Source organism: Eupeodes corollae, chromosome 1 (genome assembly GCF_945859685.1).
Source record: "Eupeodes corollae chromosome 1, idEupCoro1.1, whole genome shotgun sequence".
NCBI lineage: Eukaryota > Metazoa > Arthropoda > Insecta > Diptera > Syrphidae > Eupeodes > Eupeodes corollae.
Genome location: NC_079147.1, coordinates 310,292,597 through 310,316,390, shown reverse-complemented (window position 1 = coordinate 310,316,390; position 23,794 = coordinate 310,292,597). Strand labels below are relative to the sequence as shown.

Here is a 23,794-nt window from a genome sequence, read left to right as displayed (position 1 = left end):
TGATAGCAAAGATATCATCCACATATTTTGCTATAAATTTAATGTTTATACCGATGCTGTTCAGTTGTTCTATAGTATCGTCTAAAAGATTATCCAAAATAACGTCTGCAATTGTTGGGGAAAGGGGGTTTCCCATAGGCATACCGAATGTTTGTGAATAAAATTTTTCGCCAAATTGGAAATAATTATTGTCTCTTAGACAAAAGTCCAAAAGCTTTAGAAACTTTGGTTTAGGTATTTTTGTGTGATTTTTTATTACATCCCATTGTTTCATGATGTTTTTAATGGCTAAATAAGTGGGTATGTTGGTAAACAACGAAACTACATCCCCAATGGAAAACACAACCAATGGAAATGCACAACTACTCAACAAACACAGCTATCGCGATACAAATGCAATAACAATCATACCAAAATTTGAGAACGATATCACATAAGATCCATTCGAGACTCGTATAAATATCAAAAACCCATCCGTAGTAAGATTTTACTTTAACTTTTATCTGCGAATATTGCTTTTGTTATTTGTGTAAAAGCTATACTACGAATAGATTTTCCAACAAAACACGGTTAATATCTTTTTTCTTTAGCTTTTAAAATTAATCTTTAACCGATTAAGTAATTTTTCTTTATAATTTGCAGACAAAACTTGACGTGAATAAACAAAACATTAAATAAAAGACATTACATTGGAACACTGGAATTCCCGAAGCACAACGAAAAAGTTGCGAATGTGCAACACAAAGCAATTTAAAATTACAGATGTCAGCTACAAAGTTCTACCAACAGCTCTCAGAAAATAAAAGTTTTCTGCAATTTAATTCCCTTTTTTGGTCCTATAAAGTTAAACAATCTAGATCCGGTGAACAACTTAAAGTTGCTGTGGTTGATTTCTGTTATTTATATTTTCAGCAGCTTAAACATTCTTTAAAATGATGCACAAAGTTGTGACGCGCCAAAACACCAACAAATATTAAAAATGTTGTGCAACATTGATTAAAGTCATTTTAAGGTATACGCGTTCAGAGTTTTTAAATGTGACTATTTGTTGTTCTCCTCACTGAACAACTTTTTCTGCAAGTAACTTAATTTTTTTTTAAATAAACCTTCTAAAGTGTATAATTATGAAACAATGATGTCATAAAATAAATAAAATGTATCTTTTCCACTAAAGACTCAAAAAGTACAAAATTATAATTCAGGGAAGTTGGTGATACAGTTGACCAGAGGAAACCAGGAAAAACTTTAAACAAAAATACAAATAGTTTCCCCGTGTAACAGCGACTGTCTAAACGCTTGCATTCAGTGATATTAAAAATTTGCTCAGTTTCTTAATTTTTCTATTTTTTCCAAACACTTCCCAAAATGTGCTCAATAATCCGTTCAGTGGGCTCTTTTCCCAATTTCCGCCTATCTGACAGCGGCAACGTGTTTCGCTCTTTTTCCTTGTGAACTGTTAAGATGGCGGTCGGTAAAAATAAGGGTCTGTCCAAAGGAGGCAAGAAAGGTGGTAAAAAGAAGGTGATTGATCCTTTTTCAAGAAAAGATTGGTACGATGTGAAAGCCCCAAATATGTTCACAACCCGTCAAATCGGTAAAACTTTGGTAAACCGTACCCAAGGAACGAAAATCGCTTCCGAAGGTTTGAAGGGTCGCGTGTTCGAGGTCTCCCTGGCCGATTTGCAAAAGGATGGTGATGCTGAGCGTTCTTTCCGCAAATTCAGGTTGATCGCTGAGGATGTCCAAGAACGTAACGTTCTTACCAACTTCCATGGTATGGATTTGACCACAGACAAATTCAGGTAAGTGATATCCTAAGTGAAAAATCGTGTGTGAATCTTAAAAATGTGGAATGAGTGATTAGTAGAATGAAAACAAAATGGAAGCTGTATGCACATGTTGTGCTCCATGCTTCTGGAACTGATATAATAGGTTGCATCTTCATAACACTTGATTCTTCCTCGTCTAGGTCAATGGTCAAGAAATGGCAAACCCTCATCGAAGCCAATGTTGATGTGAAGACAACCGATGGTTACTTGCTTCGCGTCTTCTGCATTGGATTCACTGCCAAGGATCAATTGTCCCAGCGCAAGACTTGCTACGCTCAGCAATCTCAAGTCAGGAAGATCCGCAACAAGATGGTGGAGATCATCCAACGTGATGTCGGAGGTTCGGACTTGAAGGGCGTCGTTAGCAAACTCACCCCCGATTCCATTGCCAAGGACATTGAGAAGTTGTGCCAGGTGATTTATCCTCTGCACGACGTCTACATTCGCAAAGTCAAGGTATTGAAGAAGCCCCGTTTCGATTTGTCGCGACTCTTGGAGTTGCACGGAGACGGTGGTGGCAAGGGCACCGAAGGTGTTGTGTCTGAAGGCGCTGTTGTCGAGAGGCCCGAAGGCTACGAGCCACCAGTACAACAGTCGGTTTAATTTTATTGAAAAATTATTTTTACAAAAATAAATGATGCGAAACATGAAACATCTGTTGTTTTCGGTCAAGACAAAAAGATCATTACCCTAGGTTTTCATTTCAAAATCAAAGATTGACGATTTTAGGCGGGCAAAGGTTTTTTCGTGTTTGGTTTCTTTTTGTTTCCCTCCTTTTAGGTTCTAGGTTCAAGAAATGGACAGTAATCATTGAGACTGGGTACCTGCCAGGATTCGGACTAGAAATTATTTTTTCTAAAGGTAAGATGAATCAATATTTGCAATGCAGTTGTATTTTTCTAATTTCAAATGATGTTTATCTTATTTTTCGTCGCTGAGTTTTTTGATGTAAAATTAATGTCTGATAAAAGTTACACCTAAAAGTTCTCAGTTTTGTATAAAATTTTCAGTTTGATAACCAATTTTTTTTCATTTTTTTCCAGAGAACGGTATCTCGGTGGTGTACCAGTTTGGCGAAATGATCTTTATTGAAAGCGGTTTATTAGGTAAGTTAAATTTTGTACTTCTCTAACACTTAATTAAGTTTAGGGAGTATTCATTCGGCGATATAGAAACCTTGAAACTTTTAAACGCATGGCACATGGTTGAAGTTCAAGGATTTATGTTGTTGCATGAATATTCCGTATATTGAAACATTCGGCTCTGGAAGGATATTATGTAAAGAATTATGCTGTGGATGGATTTGGAGTGCTTTTTCTCATTTTCACTTCGATAGAATTATCTTTACCGACACATTGTTCCCTTCGCAACATAAATATTCAACACATTATGTAATGGGTAAAAATATTTGAAAATCATTTTTTAACGAAACAACTCTCAAATATTTTTGAGGACTTATTTTAGATCAAATTGTTTTGTTGGACTTAAGTTTGCTTCAAGCATCCAACCCAAATTGTCCTTAGTTTAACATGGAAAATGTGTACACGTTAAAGAATGTCAAAACAAGTTTGATACAAAAAATGGTTTAGGGTGGATTCTATTCTGTTCATTTGAACGAAAAAAAAAACAAGGGTATTGAGACAAATTTAAAACGAGTTCAGTTGAAACTAGATTTAAGAAAAGAATTGCTTTTGCGTTATAAAAAATACACATTTACGCTTCCAAAATTGGGCCATATATTTCGATTCTTTATTAGTTTTCTTGTACCTACGGGAGAATTCACTTCGTCGAATTGGCCCAAGAATCGTTCGTTCGTTGTCACAAACGGGATCCAATCCGGACTTGTTCAACATGCTTCTTCACCGTTCGGATTGTTGGCCAACGACATCCAGTGTGGCACCCCAGGACTCTAGACATCCTCGTCTACGTCATACTTTCAGTGAAAACATTTTCTTCCTGTTGTCGTCTCCCATAAATTGTACCGCAAATGACTTTCGGGACGGTACATTTTCGCTTACGTGCTTATCCTGTCGGCGTCTACCAAGCTTAATCTTTATATTAGCTTCGTGGTTTATTTTATATAGCCAACATTGTTATAACTCCTTTGGAATTGTTCTTTCCACAAATGGGCAATCTAATGAGGTGTCTTCCTTTGAGCAGCCAAATTTCGGATCCATAAGTGAGTGCTGCTAGGGCCATAATGTTCTGCATCAGCAGTTTGGACATTATTGTTAGACACCAGCGTATTTCTTTTTCAATATTTTTACGGAAGAATTTATATAATATTTACATTGAGTTATCCTTCTGCAGCCATAGTTGTTAACTTCAATGATGTTTCGTATTATTTGCTACTCTGAGCGAGATTGATGTTAAATTTACATTTCTGAGATAACTTGTTCTTTTTTTTATTCAATTACATTTGAATTTAGTACTTTGTTTTTAATGTGGACCCCTTTTTTATGTTTCAGAATTATCAATGGTGAAATAAATGACATCTTACATCGATCAAGGTAAGCATCTTTAGTTTTGTGTTATTTAAATTTGTTGAATTGGAAGTAAATAAAACAAAAACAACATAAATTCAAGCACTGATAGTTGTATTTATAAACTACACTAATTGTAGTGTTTTGAGACAGCGATCTTGAAGGTCCCCATAATTTAAATTAATACATAGTGTCAAGATTTATATATTCACCATAACCAGTTTTTGCTTCCAGCGATAATCGTTTCTTTAAACTGTTTTTACTGTCATTTAAAGTTTACTTAGAATATTTCAAAAGAGTTCTTGTTTTCAAGTTTGTTCGATAAAAATATTCTGTGGGAAATTGAATCCACAAGAGCTCCCTTTAAAAGCTTAATAAACCTTACATTGCTTTTAAAAGAATTAATTTTAAAAAATTAGGAAACATTCTCTTTCGCTTTTCGTTGTCTCCAAGAGCTGTATGCTTTGTTTTTATTGAATCGATTGATTCGCCATATTTTGTTAAATTGTATGTTATTCTACTATTCACGTGAATCGGATATTCGATTCACCCGTTCGATTCCCTTTCACACTGCCTTTGCATTCTGTAATTTGTGTAATTTTTGGAAATGGGCAGTATTGGACTATTTATTCCAATTGTAAGCAGAGGAATAAGAGAATCCTCACACAGAGAGCTTCGGATTAATGTTAAAAAGTGTCTTCCTTCCCCTAAAAATGTTAATATTCTTTTATTTATAAAACTAATATTCTAAATTTAGCAATAAATTAGTTTTCACTTACATTTTGCTTACAAAAATTAACAAACCAGGCATCAAATGAAAAATCAGTAAATAGAAAAATACCGCGCAGTATTACCGACGTTACCGACATACACAGATTCACTTCGAATGAATATCAGAATAGTCACGCTTATTTTGAGATTCGTTTTCGACCGAAAGTTATTCGACTTCGACAAAATTTTATTTTGAGATTCGAAAGTTTGCTGATATAATCGAAAGTTTATTTAAAAAAAAAAAATTAAGTAAACTTTGATTTCGAATGATTCGAATCAAATGTTATTTTTGTGTCGTTCAGATATTATATTACTGTTAATCTTTGACAAACTCTGAATTAGAGATAAGATTATTCGAAAAATAGAAATTTAGTGCGGTCACATATATCGGATCAAAATTTCAAATCATTTAGAACAGCTGATCTCGAAAATAAGGTCCATTTCGGTTCATTTTTTGCAATGAATATTTTTCATTCGAATCTCAAAATAAGCATGAGTGATAAGTGAAATTTAAGCAAAATACTCTACGATGAATAGCAGAATAGGCCTGATTATTTGCCATATCTGATAGAAAATTGGTTATTATTAAAATATTGACTTTCATTTTAAAATTAATGTTTTTTTTCTTATTTTTCAGTGGCACCACTAAAATAACATGCCTTGGCCCTAACTGCTTTGGAAATGGAAATACAAAATTTTGTCAAAGGTTCGTACTGAAATTACTTATGCAATATTTCATTTTAAGTGGGCTCTAGAAGGATATTATGCAATTAAAGAATTTGACAAATGCGCTACACATAGGTATATTTGGAGTGTTATTTTGACATTTTTAATATGGTAGAAATATCTTAATCGACATTTGAATACTCATGGGATTATAAGATAATAAGTGTTAATATTTCTCAAAAACTTGTGTTGGTATTCTTTGAACAAAAGTTAACAAATTTATTTTCAAATATTAAAAGATTTGCTCTATTACAGCGAAGATTAAAAAGCTGAAATTAAAGTTACTTTTAAAGCAATCGTATGCTTCCTTGAGCAACATGTAGTTTTTTTCACATTAAAGATGCAAAAATGTTTGATACAATAAATGCTTAGGAGTGACTCAAGTCTGTTCATAAGCATATTAATTTTGATCCTATAAAGTCCGTGGAAAATAGAGCACAACAGCACCATTGACAAATAAAAGCAATTTCAGTTGCTAGGAACTTTAGAAGGGCAATGTTTGCAGTACTAAATAGACATACATATACATTTTCAGTGGCAAAAACTGGAGCTATGCATTTCGATTATACAAGTTTTCTTTTGCTGATTCTTTATAAATAATTATATCCTTCTCCAGTCCTAAGTTTTACTTCCATGATGTTTCGAATTATTTGCTACTCTGAGCGAGATTGATGTTAAATTTACATTTCTGAGATACCTTACTATATTTTTAAATAACATTTAAATGAATTGCCAGATTTTTAATATGTATAATTTTTTTTTATTGTTTCAGGAATCTCGAAATTCAATGGAAAAATAAAATAAAACATATATTAAGGTAAGCATACTAAGTTTTGTAGTTTTTCAAAGAATGCATTATTTAAAGTCTGTTTAAATTTATGAAATTTGTTGAATTGAAATTAAGGAAAACAACACCAACCCAAATTTAAACACTTTTTAATTTATCATATTGATTTCCTATTCCCAACATGTTGTTTTGTTGATTTGTTTGTTTTATGCAAATAAATCTCATGTTTTGTTGAGTTTCTCATCATCTTCGGGTGAGTTTTTGTATTTATATTTATTGCATTTTAAAAATTGCATCATCGCAACATTCAACGCTTTAAAGGATAATTATATCTACAAATGTACATACTTATGTGCTTTTAAGTAGAACCACATTCGGTTCACACACTTATTTCATTGGATCACACTAATCTAAACTTATTCTTTAGTTTTGTATATACATAAGTAATAAGTTTAAAGGTTCTATAAGAAAAAATTTAACAAATTAAAAAATAGTTATTTGGTAGTTAGGGCTCTAATAACCAAGACCAAGACCCGACTTGAAACCATAACCAGCTGTTTTCACAAGCTGTTCTCAATCCTTTAAACTAGTAATAGTATGTCTCATACTGATCTTTCATTGAGGCTTGTTCATTTTGAGTTTATTATAAAAATATTGAGACTAAGTGTGTTAAAAGTATTGTAAGCTTACACAAAACTTGATTTATTTTAATGAAATTAAAATTAAAACATGATTTCCTGATAATATTTTTGGATGTTTGTTTTATATCGTCTTTTTATTGATTACCGAACAGACTTTAAATAATTAAATTTTAAGATAAAACATTTTGTTAAATGATGTTCTTGTTATTATTTGCTACTTCTGAGAGTTTTGATGATTAATAATATCTGATGGAAAATTGTTTATTACTAAACTCTATTTTTCGTTGGCTTTCATTTTAAAATTAATACCTTTTTTCTTCTTATATTTTAGATTTAGAACAAGAATAACATTTACCGGCTTTTAATGCTTTGAAGAAGAAGATAATGATACAAAACTGTTATTAACTTGGGAATGTTATAGCTCATCAATAGAGGTAATTTATATTTATTTTTTTAAATGTTGATATGTGGCTAAAACTCATTTGCAATTATATTTTTACATCTTGCTATGCCGAAGTGTGTTCATATATTTTCAGTATAATAATTAATGAAAGAACTATAAAAAAAGAAATAATTCAAATTCAAATTTGATTTTGTTAGTATTTGATGAGTTTTGGTCAAACATACATAAATGTACATACGAAAATATTTAAGTGATGAAAATTTTGTAAACAGAACCAAAAGATGTTGCAATTTATAATTTAGATAGTAGAACTGATATACATATAGAATTATTTATTAATTCCAAGCAATTCCTTGTGATATTTACTAACTGAATTGAATTTTTATTTTCAGCTATGTGATTATTTCTGCATTCTTATAACACCATAATATTAAAAGGTGAGTTCCCTTTTATTAAAACAAAAAAACTATGTCATAATTTTAATTTATCGAAGTTATGTAACTCAAGTTTGAATTTAAATGAGAGTAAACGGATTTAAAAAAATGCTGTTGATAGAAAGAGTTGAAATTTATTTAAATTGAGTCAAGTTATAAATTGATTTTTAATGTTTTGGTCAAGATAAACGTTTTTGAGTTAATTTTTGTATTAAACTATGACTTTGTTTTTCTTTTTTCACCTTCGATTTTATTGTGATGATATTTTATTCGGATTCCCCATCATTTGATCGATAAATGACACAAAATCCATTCTGAAATCTCATGAAAATAAAATACATTTTGATGATCAATTACCAAAAAACTAAATCGTTTTCGTTGTTTTTTTTTCAGCTTCCTTCAACGATTTGAATTTGTAATTATGATTTTTACAAATGAAAAAAAGGTAAGAGTTTGTTAAATTGTTTTACTTTTAATTTCATTGTGATGATATTATTTTCGGATTCCCCATCATTTGATCGATAAATGACACAAAATCCATTCTGATAATATTTCTTAAAAAAATGTTTTTGAAATTTCGATTGGCAAAAATTAACTTTTTTTTTTTGTTTTCAGCTTAGACGCTCGAAATTGATACCACCAAGTAAGGGAACCATATCAAGGAGTACAATTTGTTTCGATGTAAGTAAATCCTTTGTTTCACTATTATTTTCTAACATCAAAACCCCGTTAAAAGAAATTTTAAGACAAGCAGTCCAAACGAACCACTGGGTTCACAATCAAAGATAATATCTCTTCAATTAAGCACTTGACGAAATATCGTTGTAAACCCAGTGAGAAAATGCTTTATAATTTCGTGTTTTTTTTCTTCTTAAATATAAAATGATGACACAATTTACCCAGCTCGCTTTGAAAAGCCATGAAGAGAATTTGTTCTAAACCAACGCTAAATAAACTGCTGATAAAAATAAAATAAATTAATTTGCTTAACATATTAAATTTAATAAAGATCAATAAAATAAAAGCTTTTTTGTCTGTTACAGAAGGCTGCTGGCTAAATCAAGTACTAGAAGATGTTTGATGTTGGAAAGTGCAATGTGATTATTTCAATTGATGTGAGTATATTTTTCCTTTTGTATTATTATTTTTAAATTAGTTTGTGTCTCTGGGAATGTATTGTTTTAATTCGGCACAACTCAGAAATATAAACTTATCAAGTAAGGACTGTTTCTTAAGCCTTATTGTGATTTTTGATTCTAATGATGACACACTTACCCAGCTCGCTTTGACAAGCCATGAAGAGAACTTGTTCTATATCCAACGCAAAATTAACTGCTGATAGAAAAATATAACCCATAGTTTAAGATTGTTTCTATTTGTTAATACTTTAATCTAAAATTCAGTTATTCTTTGTTTTACAGATCTGATGCTGATGGCCGTACTACTAGAAAAAGGTTCGACTTATTAAACAAGAAGAAAAAAGTAAGCATAGTTTTTCGTATACATAATTTCTTTTACAATATCGTGGTTTCTTGAGTACTATAAAATTAAGTTACCTAAGGCAAGATAAATTTAGCTAACCACACTTGACATTATTGTTTAAGTGTCTGCCAATTTAATTAATTTTATAGTATGACAGAAAACAAACTCGATTCTCTTTATATCTAAATGTTTCTTAAATGATGACACACTTACCCAGCTCGCTTTGACAAGCCATGAAGAAAACTTGTTCTATATCCAACGCAAAATTAACTGCTGATAGAAATAATAAATACTTTTAAATTAATTACTTAAAACCTAAATTTGTATCTAATAGTGAATTTTTTGTTTTTATTGCAGAATTCAAAACCATTCAGTTTCAAAGATGTTTGAAGTTAAGGTAAGTTATTTTTAATGCTTTTACTAAGTACATATAAATAAGGTTGTTTTTCTGAGAAATTATCACAATAGTCGAGGTAACAAATCGGGATAACGGTTTTTTTTTTCCTTTTTTGCTAACTCATAAAATATCCATACGTTACCTTCGCCTGAAATTGTGTGCCTCATTGCCCCTAGTTGCTTTCGAAGGCATGAATCTAGTTTGACACTTTTAACGTAAATCATAATCGGACCTATTAGGAGTTCCATCGTAATCGGAAACTGAGAATTCCGAAAAAACGTATCACCAAATACGATCGTAAGCGAAAAATGTATACAATTTTGCATTACGATTAGATTAAGTGCTAGTTTTTTCGGAATTCGTAAAAGTTTCGGATTACGACAAAACTCCTGATAGGGCTTAATTCGTTTCGGAAATTTCTCCAATATGTGTATCCGAACGGTTACGATGGTACAAAATTCATATAATCCGGACACATGCATTTCTTACGTACATACATATATATTCCCGTTTTTTTCCGACAGCAAAGTATTGTGGAAATATTTATTATCTGACTTGGTTCGCAGGAACACAAAAATATGAAGCTCGGAACTTTTTTCCATTCGGAAATGTTTCCGAATCGTAGCTTTTTGCGGTCACTTGCCTCGATGGGCAGTGTGTGTTAATTTAAAAAGAATCTCTAGAACTCAGAAATATAACCTTACCAAATTCAAGAATCAATTGAATATATTTTTAATGATGACACACTTACCCAGCTCGCTTTGACAAGCCATGAAGAGAATTTGTTCTAAACCAACGCTAAATAAACTACTGATTAAATTTGATTGATATTTTTTTTTTTAAATTACATATTAAATTGTATAAAATATCAATAAAATAAAAGTTTTTTTTTGTTTGTTACAGAAAATTGGCTTAATGAAACTTTAGATGATGTTGGAAGGCGTTTGATTCAATTTGATGTAAGTATATTTTTCTGCAGTTTTGTTATTATGTATGTATTCACCCTTGTTACGGTTCTCAATTTATCAAAACCACTGAAAAACAACTAGGCTCTGTAGGCGATCGTTCAGTTTTCAGTAAAACGATTCTCAATATGTAAAAGATTGTGGAAAGCGATGAAAACGCCGTAGGTTCTCCTTCATTTCAAACCCAACTTTTTTCTATAGACCTGTGTCGTTTCGCAGTCGTTTTAATTCAACGACAATCGTAATAAGGGTGATTAGCTACTTTGAATTAGTTTTTGTCTCTGAGAACGAAATGATAAAATTAGTAACACTTCAGAAATACAAACTAATCGAAGTAAGGACTTTTTATAAAGCCTAAATCTGGTTTCTAATGATGACACATTTTACCCAGCTCGCTTTGATAAGCCATGAAGAGAATTTGTTCTAAACCAACGCTAAATAAACTGCTGATAGAAACAAAACAAAATATTATTGTTTCTTTTTGTTCTCTAAAATTTAATTCTAATTGAAAATTCTCTTTTGTTTTACAGAAGGTGGATGCAGATGACGCCAATATGGGAAACTTTTTCTTTAAGGAGATTAAAGTAAGTTTTTGTACTTTTTCTCTTATTTAAAAAAATCCTAAAGTTAGTAAACACAGTACCTGACCAATTGACAAATTTAAATTCTTTTTTGATCGATTTTATTTTAAAATACTGTGAGATTAAAAAATAAGACGTAGACTTTCGCTATGTTATACGAATCAGTTAAACCACGTTCGATGTAACACGCAGTCACGCCACATTTTTATAAATTTTAATAGAACAAGATCCTTAAAAATAATAATCTTTGAAATTTCCGGAAAAAATTGCATTAAAAATACTTTTGTTCACTCGGAATTTAAAAAGCTGTAAGGAGTTAGATTTTTATGATGAAAAATCAGTCACCTTCCGTTCGAAATTCACAGTAGGGAAAGAGTGAAATGAAATGATTCCGGATGGAATATTTATCGGGCGAAACTATTAGAAATTTAATTTTTAAGTTAATAGGTAACCTAAAGACCTTTAATTAATCGTTTTTCTTCTTTTTTCAGTTTAAAAATTTAAAATGAGCGGAGGGAACAAATCAAGGGATGACTTTTGCTTCAAGTAAGTTAATATTGTTTTTATATAATTTTATAGATTTAATAGAACTACATTGCCAAAGACATGCAATATGCATATATGTATGTACTAAAATGTCTTATTTTATACACTGTCGCTCATCTAAATAGGTTCACGGATATTTTCACCACACTGTTGGCCTCCTTTATATGTATTGCAATGACACATCTTTTTTATATATGTAATGAAAGAGCATCATTATGTACTAGTTTTGGGAGAAATAAATTTGTCTTAAATCTTACCGTTATTCTCCCACGGTAGCTAGACTAAATGTAATCATAAAAACAAGCATTTTTTTGGCTCATCTGAATAGGTTCAACGGATGAAATGGAATAAAACACAAATTATTTGAACTCCATGAATTATTTTACCCTTTTGTGTTGTATGATTATTTAACAATAGTTAATAATGAGTGTTGCCACCTTTTGTTAATATAAATTCTCGTAAATTCGATTCGGAATGGAACAACACAATTTTTCCAGGTATTGAAGCGAAATTTCTGACTTATGCTTTACCTAAGAGAAGTGCCCACACATTTTCTATTATGTTAAGGTCAGGGGAGTATGGGGGCCACACCAGCATCTCCACATTTTGGCTCTATATTCACTGCCTTGCTATCCTCGCTGTATGGGTAGGGGCATTATCATGTTGGAATGTCCGCGATATCGGTCCAAAGAGATAAGAAATCTGTGGGAAGGCCTTTTCTAACACACCCTTATAAGAATTTGCATTCATTCTTGATGTAACAAATTGGAGCTTTAAGGCTCCGTAGAAGAAAATAGCTCCCCACATCCTAACACTGTTTTCACAGCTATGCAGCCGACTTAAATAATGCTCTCCTTTTTAAAGGTCATAAAAGTAATAATTATAGCCGTCAAGGCCCTCTAAATTAAACTTTTTCTCATCTGAAAAAAATCACTTTCCACTCTGACTTGGCTAGGTTTTTTCTGATTTTTTTCTTTTAAATGAGAAGCACTTTTACGCGTTTTACCGTAGCTAAAGTGCAATTGAAACCGGTTTTTATTTTTATTTTTGACGCGGAATCATAAGAATTAGAAGCTGTTCTGATGATAGCACGTCTATCAGCCATTGATAAGGCCGTATAAGTTCCTCCTTTCATTTTTTTTGTCCATAATTTTGGATATATCGCAAGTAACTGCCTACCAAATTTTGACCTCTTTTGAATTTCTTCGCTTTAAGTCGTTGGCTTAGGCCTGATTCCCGAAATGTCGTTATTTTGCGTTTTTCTTCCTCGCTTAAAGATTTTCCGCGACCCTTTTTTTTACAGTTAATAGGAAAAACACACTAACTTTATTGACAGATAAAATTTCGATTACAATTAACACGCAACTCAACATAAACTGCAATTTTTGCTATTGAACCTATTCAGATGAGCCAAAAAAAAGCTTGTTTTTATCAATACATTTAGTGTAACTACCGTGGGAGATTAACGGTAAGCTTTAAGACACATTTTTTCCCAAAACAAGCACATAATGAAGCTCTTTCATTACATATGTATATCAAAAAGATGTGTCATTGCAATACATATGAAGAGAGGCCAACAGTGAGGTGAAAATATTTGCGAACCTATTGAGATGAGCGGCAGTGTATGTGCATACATTTATCTTTGTGTTTTATATTTAATTTTACAATGATGACACAACTTACCCAGCTCGCTTTGAAAAGCCATGAAGAGAATTTGTTCTATAACCAACGCTAAAATAAACTGCTGATAGAATTATATTTAAATTCTAATATTTATACAATTTGATTCAATTTTATCACTTAAATCTAAATTTAATTTTTGTTTTACTTCCAGATTACGATAGAGCTTAGTGAGAAGATATTGCTTGAAAGGGTGGTGAATTTAGTTGAGGTAAGTTGAATTCTTTTTTTTAAGTGAACTCAATTGAGCAGTTTATATTTCCAAGTGTTCTGAGAAATTTCCCAATCAGGTTGATAGAGTAGGAGAATGTTATATAATAAAAGTTCACTTTTTATTCTGACCTTGAAATAAAATTAGCTTTGAACTTATTTTCTTCCTTTTTGACTTGTGCGATGCAGAATTCTTAAGAAATCGAATCATACAAATTCTATTTTTAAATTTCTGGCAGCAAAAGTGAAAAAAATGTTGTTCATTTTGTTGAAAGCAAAGTAAACTCTCAGATCTTAGAAACATAAACTGGCCAAATTATAAAATATATGAATGTTTAAATGATGACACACTTACCCAGCTCGCTTTGATAAGCCATGAAGAGAACTTGTTCTTTATCCAACGCAAATTAAATTACTGATCGAATTAGTTTCTAACTATCTTTTTAACTTGTACAAAACACACGTTTTAAATTCATTTTTTTTACATTAATTTCCAGGTGAACGAATCTTGAATTAATCCCAGTTGGCAGCAACGACAAGAGCTTATGGAAAAAGGTAATTATAAGTTCGTTATTTAAATTCATTAAACAATTCTTTTGTGATGATATTATTTCGGATTCCCCAACATTTCTTTTATAAATGACACAAATCCATTCTGATTGTCAATTCAAATTATGAACAAGAATACCTGCGATTGCAAAAATTAATGTTTATATCTGTATTTTTTCCTTACAGCTCTTGTCAAAGAAGATCTCAAAATAATTAAATTCAGGAAGGATGTGATTTTTGCTGATGAATTTAAATAGAGTTCTAAGTTTCTGTTATTTAATTTTTATACTGTGCAAGTTTTAAATAAAAAATGTTTTAAATGTGCTTTTATGCATATAAAAAAAATATGTGTTTATTTTGTCTTGATAATTTGAGATCCAATGCTTTTCTGCAGGTTTTGCAGGATTACACATTTTTATATAATAAATTCTTTAACGAACTATAATTCCATACAAGCGAGTCATGCGAAGAACCAGGATATCTAGCATCAATAAATCTTATAACGCCATTATTGTCACAAGCCTTAAAAAGAAAAGGTTTAACCTAAGCATCAAGACTCAATTTTGAAGTACTTTACCACATCACACTTAAGCCGTAAAAACCTTTTCTATTTGAACTTTGGTGTTGTAACTGAGCAGGAGCTATGATACCAATGTGAGTTCCGTCTACACATCCAATTATCCCTGGTAAGCCTGCTCTTTGAAAATAGTTTCTCGCTTCTTGCTTTTCATTAGTGGGAATATCAGCATTGATCCAAACTGGGCAGATTCTTGCTTCAAGCAAATAAAGAACTTCGCTTAAAACTACTGAAACTGTAGGTTACTAGAAACCTACTCAGTCATTTCCTACACTTTTTTGATAACTTCCACATCAGAACTTTGAGTCGTTTGAAATCCTGAACTTATCTGACTTAAAACATATTTAAATGCGTGTTTGCTAAGCCGAAAGTATAACACAATTCTATGAAAAAAAATCTAGCTAAATTTTATCAAAGTTATTCTTCATTATATTACAAATTATCTGGTACTTCCAGTGGGTTGGAAGCATCTCTTATAAACTCCTCAATCTGCAGATCATGATTTTTTCTTCTTTATTTGTTACTTCTTCATTTTCATCCTCGAAAAACAATTCAACGCTGCAATAACCTTCAATCTGACTATAAATATTTATGACAATGAATGACATTTCACTTTCAGTTTTTAATGTTTTCAGTTTTGTTTTCAAAGACTAACTACGGAGTTCGCCATTGGTAATACCACCAAACTGTTGATTCGCCAAAACATTGGACTTTAGTCGAATTTCGACTACGCCCCTTAAATTAAAAAAATGTTTTTTCAAAAATCTCAAAAAATTCAAAACCCATGAGCGGGCCAAAGATATAATTTATTTTTAGTTTTTTTTAGCAATTGTTGTTTGTTTACTATACTATACAAATAATATTACTATTACAATATGATCAAATAGATTTTATTTTGTCCCATGCAAAATCAGCCCGCCTTATTATCCACTCACATTTTAAGAAGGAAAACCTAATTCTAGCATCGAAATAAAACTTTCAAGTACAAAAATAGGTTTATATAATTAAAGAATAATATAACAAATGCATTTAAAATGAGTGTTTTTAATTATTCCATGTGGTATACTGTTCTAGTAATCCTGCAAATGTTCTAGTAGTAATGAAAATTCCAATTGTTCCCGCACATATTAACCAGCTCCTGCCACAATACTACTCTACTTGTAAAATATCTATGTCTTCTCTATCTTCAAGGTAATCCCGGTAAAGTCTGGACGTGGTGTTTATTGTCCTGTTGAAATACAAATCCTTGGTCAATCTATCCAGAGATCACAGCGATTATCTCCAATATTTTCTTGTTCGCCTCCTCGCACATTTTTCTTTTAACGTGAGTCAAATTTACCATTCCACATAAACGGAAACATGTGCACGCCCAGCCCAACAAAGAACCACCTCCATGCTTCACAGTATCAACTTTTTTTAAGTCAATCGAAAAACCCTTCGTTTTGAGCGTTTTTTATGATGGTAGAACTGTTTTCAATCGAGGTTTCCTCGACTTTTAAACATTTGAACTAGTTATTCACTCAACAGATGAAGAATCTAAGCTAAATGCTTTTCAAATTGTGAGTTTTATATAAAATATTTACAATATTTACTAACAATCTACAATTCTTCGATTTTGAAAATATTTTTATATACGGAGTCATACAAATATTCTGAATCAACAACCTACAATAATAAAAATTAATTATTATGAAAAGTCCAATTACATCTCAATATTCCATAAAATAGGTATTTTCACGTCTACAAACAAAATGCCCTTTTTTCAATATGGACCAAAAATCAAACTTTTAATATCTGAGCTCTAGTAAAAATCTCGAATGTTTAATTCACCGAATCAAACCCTAGGCATGATAAAGTCAGTTGACTACGTTGGACTCAAACTTTTTGACTGAAGATATCAATGACAAGTTAAAACCAACAAAAAGACCAATTATTAAGTTGAAGATTGGTGGTAATATGAAACTATAAAACTTTTACTAAGATTTAGTTTGATCTTTTGAGTTTAAGACGGTTGATATTGTTGTTTTCTTTAAACATATTTATACCAGTGTAATCTCCAGCACCTTGTAAATATTTCGATCGAAACAGACACCCCGGCGAAGTCTGGGCCACCTTTTATCAGCTCACTAGTCCTTTAAGCCCTTCTGCATTTTCTGTAAGAACCGTTTTTAGCATAAATGGATAACTTATGTACATTGGTTATGTAAAGGCTAACAAATAATGAGGACTTTTTGAAAAGTTGAAGTACTGAATATATTTAAACTGAATAGGTATAGAATTGAAAAACCTTCGATTATTTTATGAAAAAAATTTTGTCATGAATTTAAATAGCTTCAATAAATTTTGATTTTGAATCCAAATTCGAACTAAGGCCAAAAAAAAAACATTTCGGAAAAGTATACATAGATTGATTGCAAGTTACAAGACCTTGTCGACGAGTGCAACCAGAGCAAGTTAAATTATTTTAACGTTTCACTCAAGATCTATGAAAATTACATAGTTTTTCACGTGAAGGTTAATCAATTGTACGTTAAGGCAGCAATATGAAATAACCAACTAGGAATTGTGTATTCGCATTCTTCTAATTATTCAGTTCCTCACCCTTTGAATTGCTTTTAAAAATAACTATAGGTTTTGGAGCCATAATATAGAATATATTTTTTCAAATTACAATACAAAAAATAAAACAATATTCTTCATTTGCATTTACAAATATGTGTAAAATATTTTTATTGTATTTTTCTTTTTCTTTTATAATTCAAAATTGGTTTTCGAATGCTGGTTGTGATAATTTTACTTTACAAAAATACATAAGCATATAAATAAAAATATTAATTTGTTTTTATCTTATTACATAATAAAACAACACGTAAAATAATGATATACAATTACAAATTAAAAGTTGAATGAAAGGCGAATTAATATAACTTGTTAAATATGTACAAGGTGTGTATCGAGTGACGTATATAAATATAAAATAATAGAATTTTTTGAACTAAATCACTAAACAAATCAAGATAGGTTGTATTATATTTATAAATAATAATAATTGAAAAATATATCATAGTTTATGAATAATAATATTATTTTGTTCTATCAATAAAATGTTAAAAAAAGAACTTCACCCGGAAGATGTGCTTTAAATTTTGTATTTCTTTAAAAAATTATAGAAAGTCCAACAAAATATATAAAATTGGTATTATAACTATAAGTCGGTCATTTCGTTTTGAGACTCCGTCTCATTGCATCCGTTTACAACAACAGTGCCATGGGTTGCTTCGTTGATCCTTACAAGAAGTTCATTTTGAATTCGTCTCAAAACCTCAACAACCTCTGGCAAGACACCGCTCTGAGCGGCTTTCTGCATGGCTTCATTGGCGTCAACCAAAGCATCATTTAGTTCACCTTGTTCCATTTTAGCTTTTGCTCTGGCATAGTAACCTTCGTAACTCGTGGGTTTCTGGTCAATAGCTTGTGTGGCTAATTCAGTAGATTCGTCAAGTTCCTATTTTAAGAAATAAACTCGTTAAATTATTTAAAAACAAAATTTTAAAATTAACTTACATTTAATTTTCTCTTGCACCGTGATAGATTTAGCAACAAATTTGCCCGAAGCTGTGTAAAGACAGAGTTTTTGTCCAGCAGAGTTTCAATGTTGGCAATTTTCTTCAGCGCATATTGGTATCTATGAGCAGCTTCCTGGAACCGGTTTTTTCTGTACAACACATTGCCATCTTCTAGCAGCTTATTTAATAGGACAACTAGTATTTCTGGTTTTCCCATGGCCATGCTCCAGGTCGTGGGCCCTAGTTTAGCTCCTCGCTTTAGAAAGACCTGAACTACTTGAATGTTTCGACAGGCTATAGCCCTATCCAGTGGACGCATACCATTCACATCTATGTGTTCAATTTTGGCTCCTTGGTCAAGAAGGTACTGCACCAGACTTGCGGAGCCTTGGTAGGCGGCAAGGTCAAGTGGCGTTCGTCCATTGTTATCGGCGTGCTCCTTGTCGCAACCCTTTTCAATAAGACATTTCGCGGCCGTATGTCTCCCCCGCAAACAAGCCCAAGAAAGAGCTGTAAAACCCTCAGAATCTTCCGAGTCTATTGAAGCACCTCTGTCTATTAGCAGTTCTAGTATTCCTATAAGCCCCTCTTCCGCTGCAATCATTAAAGGTGTTTTCTTGCTTGGTATAACAGCTTCGTCAATTTGAGCTCCGTTCTGAAGCAGCTTTTCCGCAACAGCCCAGTGACCTTCCTTCACAGTAAGCCATAGTGGTGTGGCACCGAATTTATTTCTTCCATCAACCTTGGCTCCCCGGGATAGTAAGACCGCCACAGTATCGACGCATCCATTCCTTGCAGCCGCTGTAAGGGCTGTTTCCCCACTTAGCGGCTCAATGTCGTTAATATAGACATTCTCCATCTCCAATAAGTCCTCAACAATCGTTGTGTGATCCTGTGAGGCAGCGCCTATCAAAGCCTGCTGCATAGCCTTCTCGAGGGTTATATCATTTGAGTTTTGTCTTGGGGTCCAGTCGCTGGCCAGTAAATACTTAACAACGTTCAGTCTTCCAGTCCTAGCTGCATGAACCAGCGCACATCTTTGTGTAGTGTCTGTTTGTCCCAGGCTGCTGCCGGCAGCAACCAACAGACGCAAAACATCACAATGCCCTTTCATGGCAGCCAAAATTAGAGGTGTACACCCTTGACTATTCGTTCTCTCCACATCAGCTCCGAACTCGAGCAGCAAACTTACCATTGGCACTATTCCCTCATGGGCGGCTATGCAGAGTATAGTGGCATCACCCATGAACTCGGTTTGGTAATGAGGAGAAGCACCAGCTAGAAGAAGAAGCCGTGAAACCTTCATATTCGGATTGTAGACGTTCCTTAAAGAACCTAAGGCTGCTGAAATTGAGTCGGTCACGCTGGCAATCCAAAATGACTGCATATCACGCGGCGAAGGTGGTCCCTTAGAATTTCGGTAAATGTGCGCTTTCAAAATGTGGTGGCCTAGTTCTAGAGTCTGCTCTGGATCGAGAGGAGGCTGAAGTCTTGACAAGCGAAAAGCTATGGCAGCGTGTCCAAGCCTGAAATCGCATAGAAACTTCAAAGACTCTCCATCATCCCTACGGATAAGCCACTCTCTAAAAGAAGGATGGAAGAACATATAAGTGTTGTCGATGCGTTTCACCAGGAATCCATCGAGAAGTTTAAAACGTTGCAGGAACTCGTCCCAACTCATGATCTCATCGGTCTTGAGGGCACATATCGTATAGTAAATGGCATTAAGTGTTAGTGGATAGAGGGCAGCAAGACACACATTGAGAATCGGGGAGGCTTTTTCGAAACTCGAGCCGGTCGGAAATCTCAGATTAAAATGCAGTAAAAAGATCTGTGCCAAGGAGACTGGCAACACTTTGTAACTTGTCGATTTGATCACCAACTGTCCTCGCTCGATGAGATCTAAAATAAGCTTTGCATACAAAAACGAACCTTTGGTTAGAGCCTGCAGGTGGCCAATGAATTTCAACTGTCCCGAATTGTGTTCCTTTATAGTTCCGGCAATATTGTTCTGGATTTCTGCGCTATGGTTTACTCGGAATGTGACATAGTCGAGCATGTCTTTCTGTAGGAGATCATTTGAAGCCCAGCTATCTAAAGTCATCTTGGTAAAAGAGAGGCCCTTTACGAGCTCCAGCATTTGTGTTCGCACTGTGGCAACTACCTTCAGCCATGAAGGAAAGTATTGTGTCATCTTGGCAAGAAAAGTTCCAATGGTGTGGCCATGATCGGGTCGATGGTATTCAGCTTCGCATAATGCATCGATCAAAATCACACACGTTTTTGAAGCAATTTTTCCTGAGCGCTTCAACATAGTCAACGGCTCCAGGATCGCCATACGCATAACTCTTTCCGCGTCAGCAATACACTCCTTCACGCAAAGTATATTCTGAAGATGTGGCTCATTTATCAGGTACTGCCGGTATGCAACCAGTTGCGGGGCCTGACACAGCTGGGCAGCAAGAGAATGCACAAAGTCTGGCACCAAGCAGGTTAGGTTCGTGTCGGCTTGGCAGAAATGATAGCCAACAATATGGGAGGCCAATGCCTTCAGCCTATCATGGCCGATATTGATCTGACAGTAGATCCCATCAGTCTCAGTGTAAGGAACATCCTTGCGTCGACCAAAGCACGAATACTCAACAAGTTGTAATACTAAGGCGGTTTTTCCTGTTCCAGGATTTCCGTTGATCAGTACTCCTGGTGTTTCTGTGGTTGTCAGAATGTTAGATAGTTCACGCAGTAGCCACTGCCGTCCAATAAAAGGTGGATCAGGTTCCTGAAGGGGAACTTCGAAAAATAGAGGTTTAAGAGCGAGTTGAACAGCTTGAACCGGGCTAGACTTATAGATTCCTCCAGTATTTCGTAGTTGCGACCGAGCCGATCGTCTGACCATTGTTTTCCGCAGTTTCGGACAGTCGAATGCATCAGTTCGTTCGTTGATGGAAAATGCTTTGAACTTCCCAGCAATACTTCCAACTTCATCTTTTGCTGCCACCGAAAATTGACTACCAAATGTCTTATTGTAGTCTTTGGATTTAAAACGTCCATTGATGGCTTCGGTGTACTCGGATGACTCGGTAAGGGTTTGCGAGTCAGGGCTGATATTTGTCGAGCTGCTAGATTTACCAGCATCCAGGAGGAGACCCAGCCTTGTTCGAAGCTCTTCTTCATTCTGCTTTTCGTTCGAAACAGATGGTAAATTGATACCGTCTCCAACGCCACCTACATGAAACAAAACAAAATAAATTAGGATTGTCTTGAAGGAAACTAAACTTTTACAACACTCCTCAAAAATCATGCATCAAATAATGAATAGCGATAGAAATTTGTGATACTAATAAAAATAATAAAATGTATGTAAATCCAAGCCCACAACAAGCTTAAGAATTATGTATAGTTAAATTTTTCATGCTAGGAATTAAAGCAACAAACAAAAAAACACTCGAGGTTATGAAAATATGAATAAGTTTCCTGCCTGCTAACTGATTTAGACCCGAACTTGTGGTCGACGAATTCACATTCCACAGAGATTTGATCTTCCCAAAGACCAACGACGATAGATGCCCAGCATAGATTGATGTTCCGGCCAAACTTAATCGATTCAAACGATTTTCACTACTTCCACCGTTGAGGTTACTGTTGTTCAATGCCTTCCGGCGGCGGCGAGTAACAACGGAATCGGAGCACGTTGATGTTTCCAATGGATTATTATTGTTACCTTAATGTGATGATATAATAACATGGATAAAAGAAGAAGTCTTAGACTAAGCGATAGTTCACATTTACCATATTAATGTTAAAATATTTTATGAATCATGTAGAAAGATGCATGCATGTTTATATTATGTACATAAATAACTTTAACTATAAAAGATACATTTATTTTAAAAAATATTGTGTTCACTTTAGCCAAAAGAACAAAACACAGTTTTTGATACGCAGGAAAGATTTGAAATTATTAGAATTTTTTTCGGGGATTCAAAGTCTTCCAACTTCAAACAGCAAATAACTTAAAAAACGAGATCATTAGTCGGAAAACCTTAGTTGGGCACAAATTTTTGGGACACAAAAGTTTTAAAATTTGTAGATCTATAGCTGTGACCAAACTAATAGAAACATTTCATTACAGCTTTTTTACTTAACTAAATCTAACACGTCATGAAGAAGCTATGTTCTATAAACGTTTTATACGTTGTTAAACTATTCAATTAAGAATTTTATGAGTTGAGTACACAAAGGATATGTGCCATAGATTGCACTAAGTTTATAGAGATTAACAAAATAATAGAAACACTTACAGAAAAATGTCAAATTTTTGGTTGGGCATTCAACATTATGTCTTAATTCTGCAAAAATTTTACTTAATGTCATAGATGATGAAGATGTTAATTGAAAATAACTTTTGGATACCACTTATCACTTTGATTCGAGATTCAAAAGTGATTAAGAAAGATAACTTTGTTATGTTTGGTTTTAAAATGATGCTAATGAGCTGTAGAATTTTTGTACTAAAAGAACACTTAATTTAAGCCAGTACTTTTCTCTTAATTATTTTTAATTTTTCATCCATAAATTCGTTTTCAGTTGAGCTTTGGAACAAAGTCTTTCCACTGAAGTGACGAAAACACAAACCCTTTCTAATACATTTAAAAAACAATTTTGCTTTCAACTATTCACAAATCATTTTAATCTTTAAAAATATTTCTATTTTTTGACGTAACCGTATATTGAAAATAGAATTTATTAAATCAATGAACTGTTTTATTAACTTTTAAATCAAGTGTTTAAGAATAAAATGGAGTTTTGTTGGCATTTTGCAGTAATTTGTTCAGTAAAAATTTAATTTTATCATTAAAATTTTTAAAATATTAATAAGGTTAATTTAGCTTATGTGTTGTTTTTTTTTTTTAATAAGCGGACACTCAAGGGGATATTACTACTCTTATTATGCAGAGGCATAGTCTGAGCACTAGGAAGAGGAGAGAGGGTTTGAAAGAAGATGTCGGTGCACATTGGTTTTGAATTCCTGAGTGTGTGGTAAAGCATTCCACATTCGCGTAGTACGGCTAAAGAACGAATCCCTGTACTTGACAGTACGACCGAAGTTAAGCTCGAGTATACTGATGATGATGAGCATTCCTAGAAGGGCGAGCATAACGGTTGA

General features: G+C 33.1%; 2 protein-coding genes and 2 long non-coding RNA genes across 8 annotated transcripts in view; 2 read left to right on the top strand and 2 right to left on the bottom strand.

The window, feature by feature from the left end:
• Positions 1-1,415: 1,415 nt before the first annotated feature.
• On the top strand, positions 1,416-2,481 carry LOC129942890 (40S ribosomal protein S3a). Its single transcript, XM_056052013.1, has 2 exons — positions 1,416-1,802; positions 1,970-2,481. Exons 1-2 carry the CDS (start codon positions 1,462-1,464, stop codon positions 2,430-2,432), a joined length of 804 nt encoding a protein of 267 aa, XP_055907988.1. The 5' UTR covers positions 1,416-1,461; the 3' UTR covers positions 2,433-2,481.
• A 9,029-nt stretch (positions 2,482-11,510) lies between these two features.
• On the top strand, positions 11,511-14,823 carry LOC129942891 (uncharacterized). Its single transcript, XR_008781120.1, has 4 exons — positions 11,511-12,045; positions 13,880-13,936; positions 14,433-14,490; positions 14,671-14,823. It is a non-coding gene; the product is annotated as an uncharacterized LOC129942891 (long non-coding RNA).
• On the bottom strand, positions 13,106-14,237 carry LOC129942892 (uncharacterized). The gene is made up of 2 exons (XR_008781121.1): positions 13,648-14,237; positions 13,106-13,442 (listed from the first exon to the last, which is right to left on the bottom strand). It is a non-coding gene; the product is annotated as an uncharacterized LOC129942892 (long non-coding RNA).
• A 2,986-nt stretch (positions 14,824-17,809) lies between the features above and the next one.
• Positions 17,810-23,794, bottom strand: part of LOC129942888 (protein TANC2) — a 61,049-nt gene continuing 55,064 nt past the window's right edge. For 2 of the 5 annotated variants that reach the window (XM_056052008.1, XM_056052009.1), the window contains exons 5-6: positions 18,626-21,852; positions 17,815-18,566 (exon numbers count right to left, since the gene is read on the bottom strand). In XM_056052008.1, the coding sequence (XP_055907983.1) occupies positions 18,267-18,566; positions 18,626-21,852 (3,527 nt within the window). In that variant the 3' untranslated portion in view covers positions 17,815-18,266. Of the gene's footprint in view, positions 18,567-18,625; positions 21,853-23,794 lie in introns of all 5 variants that reach the window. The other 3 variants (XM_056052010.1, XM_056052011.1, XM_056052007.1) reach the window with 2 other exon arrangements.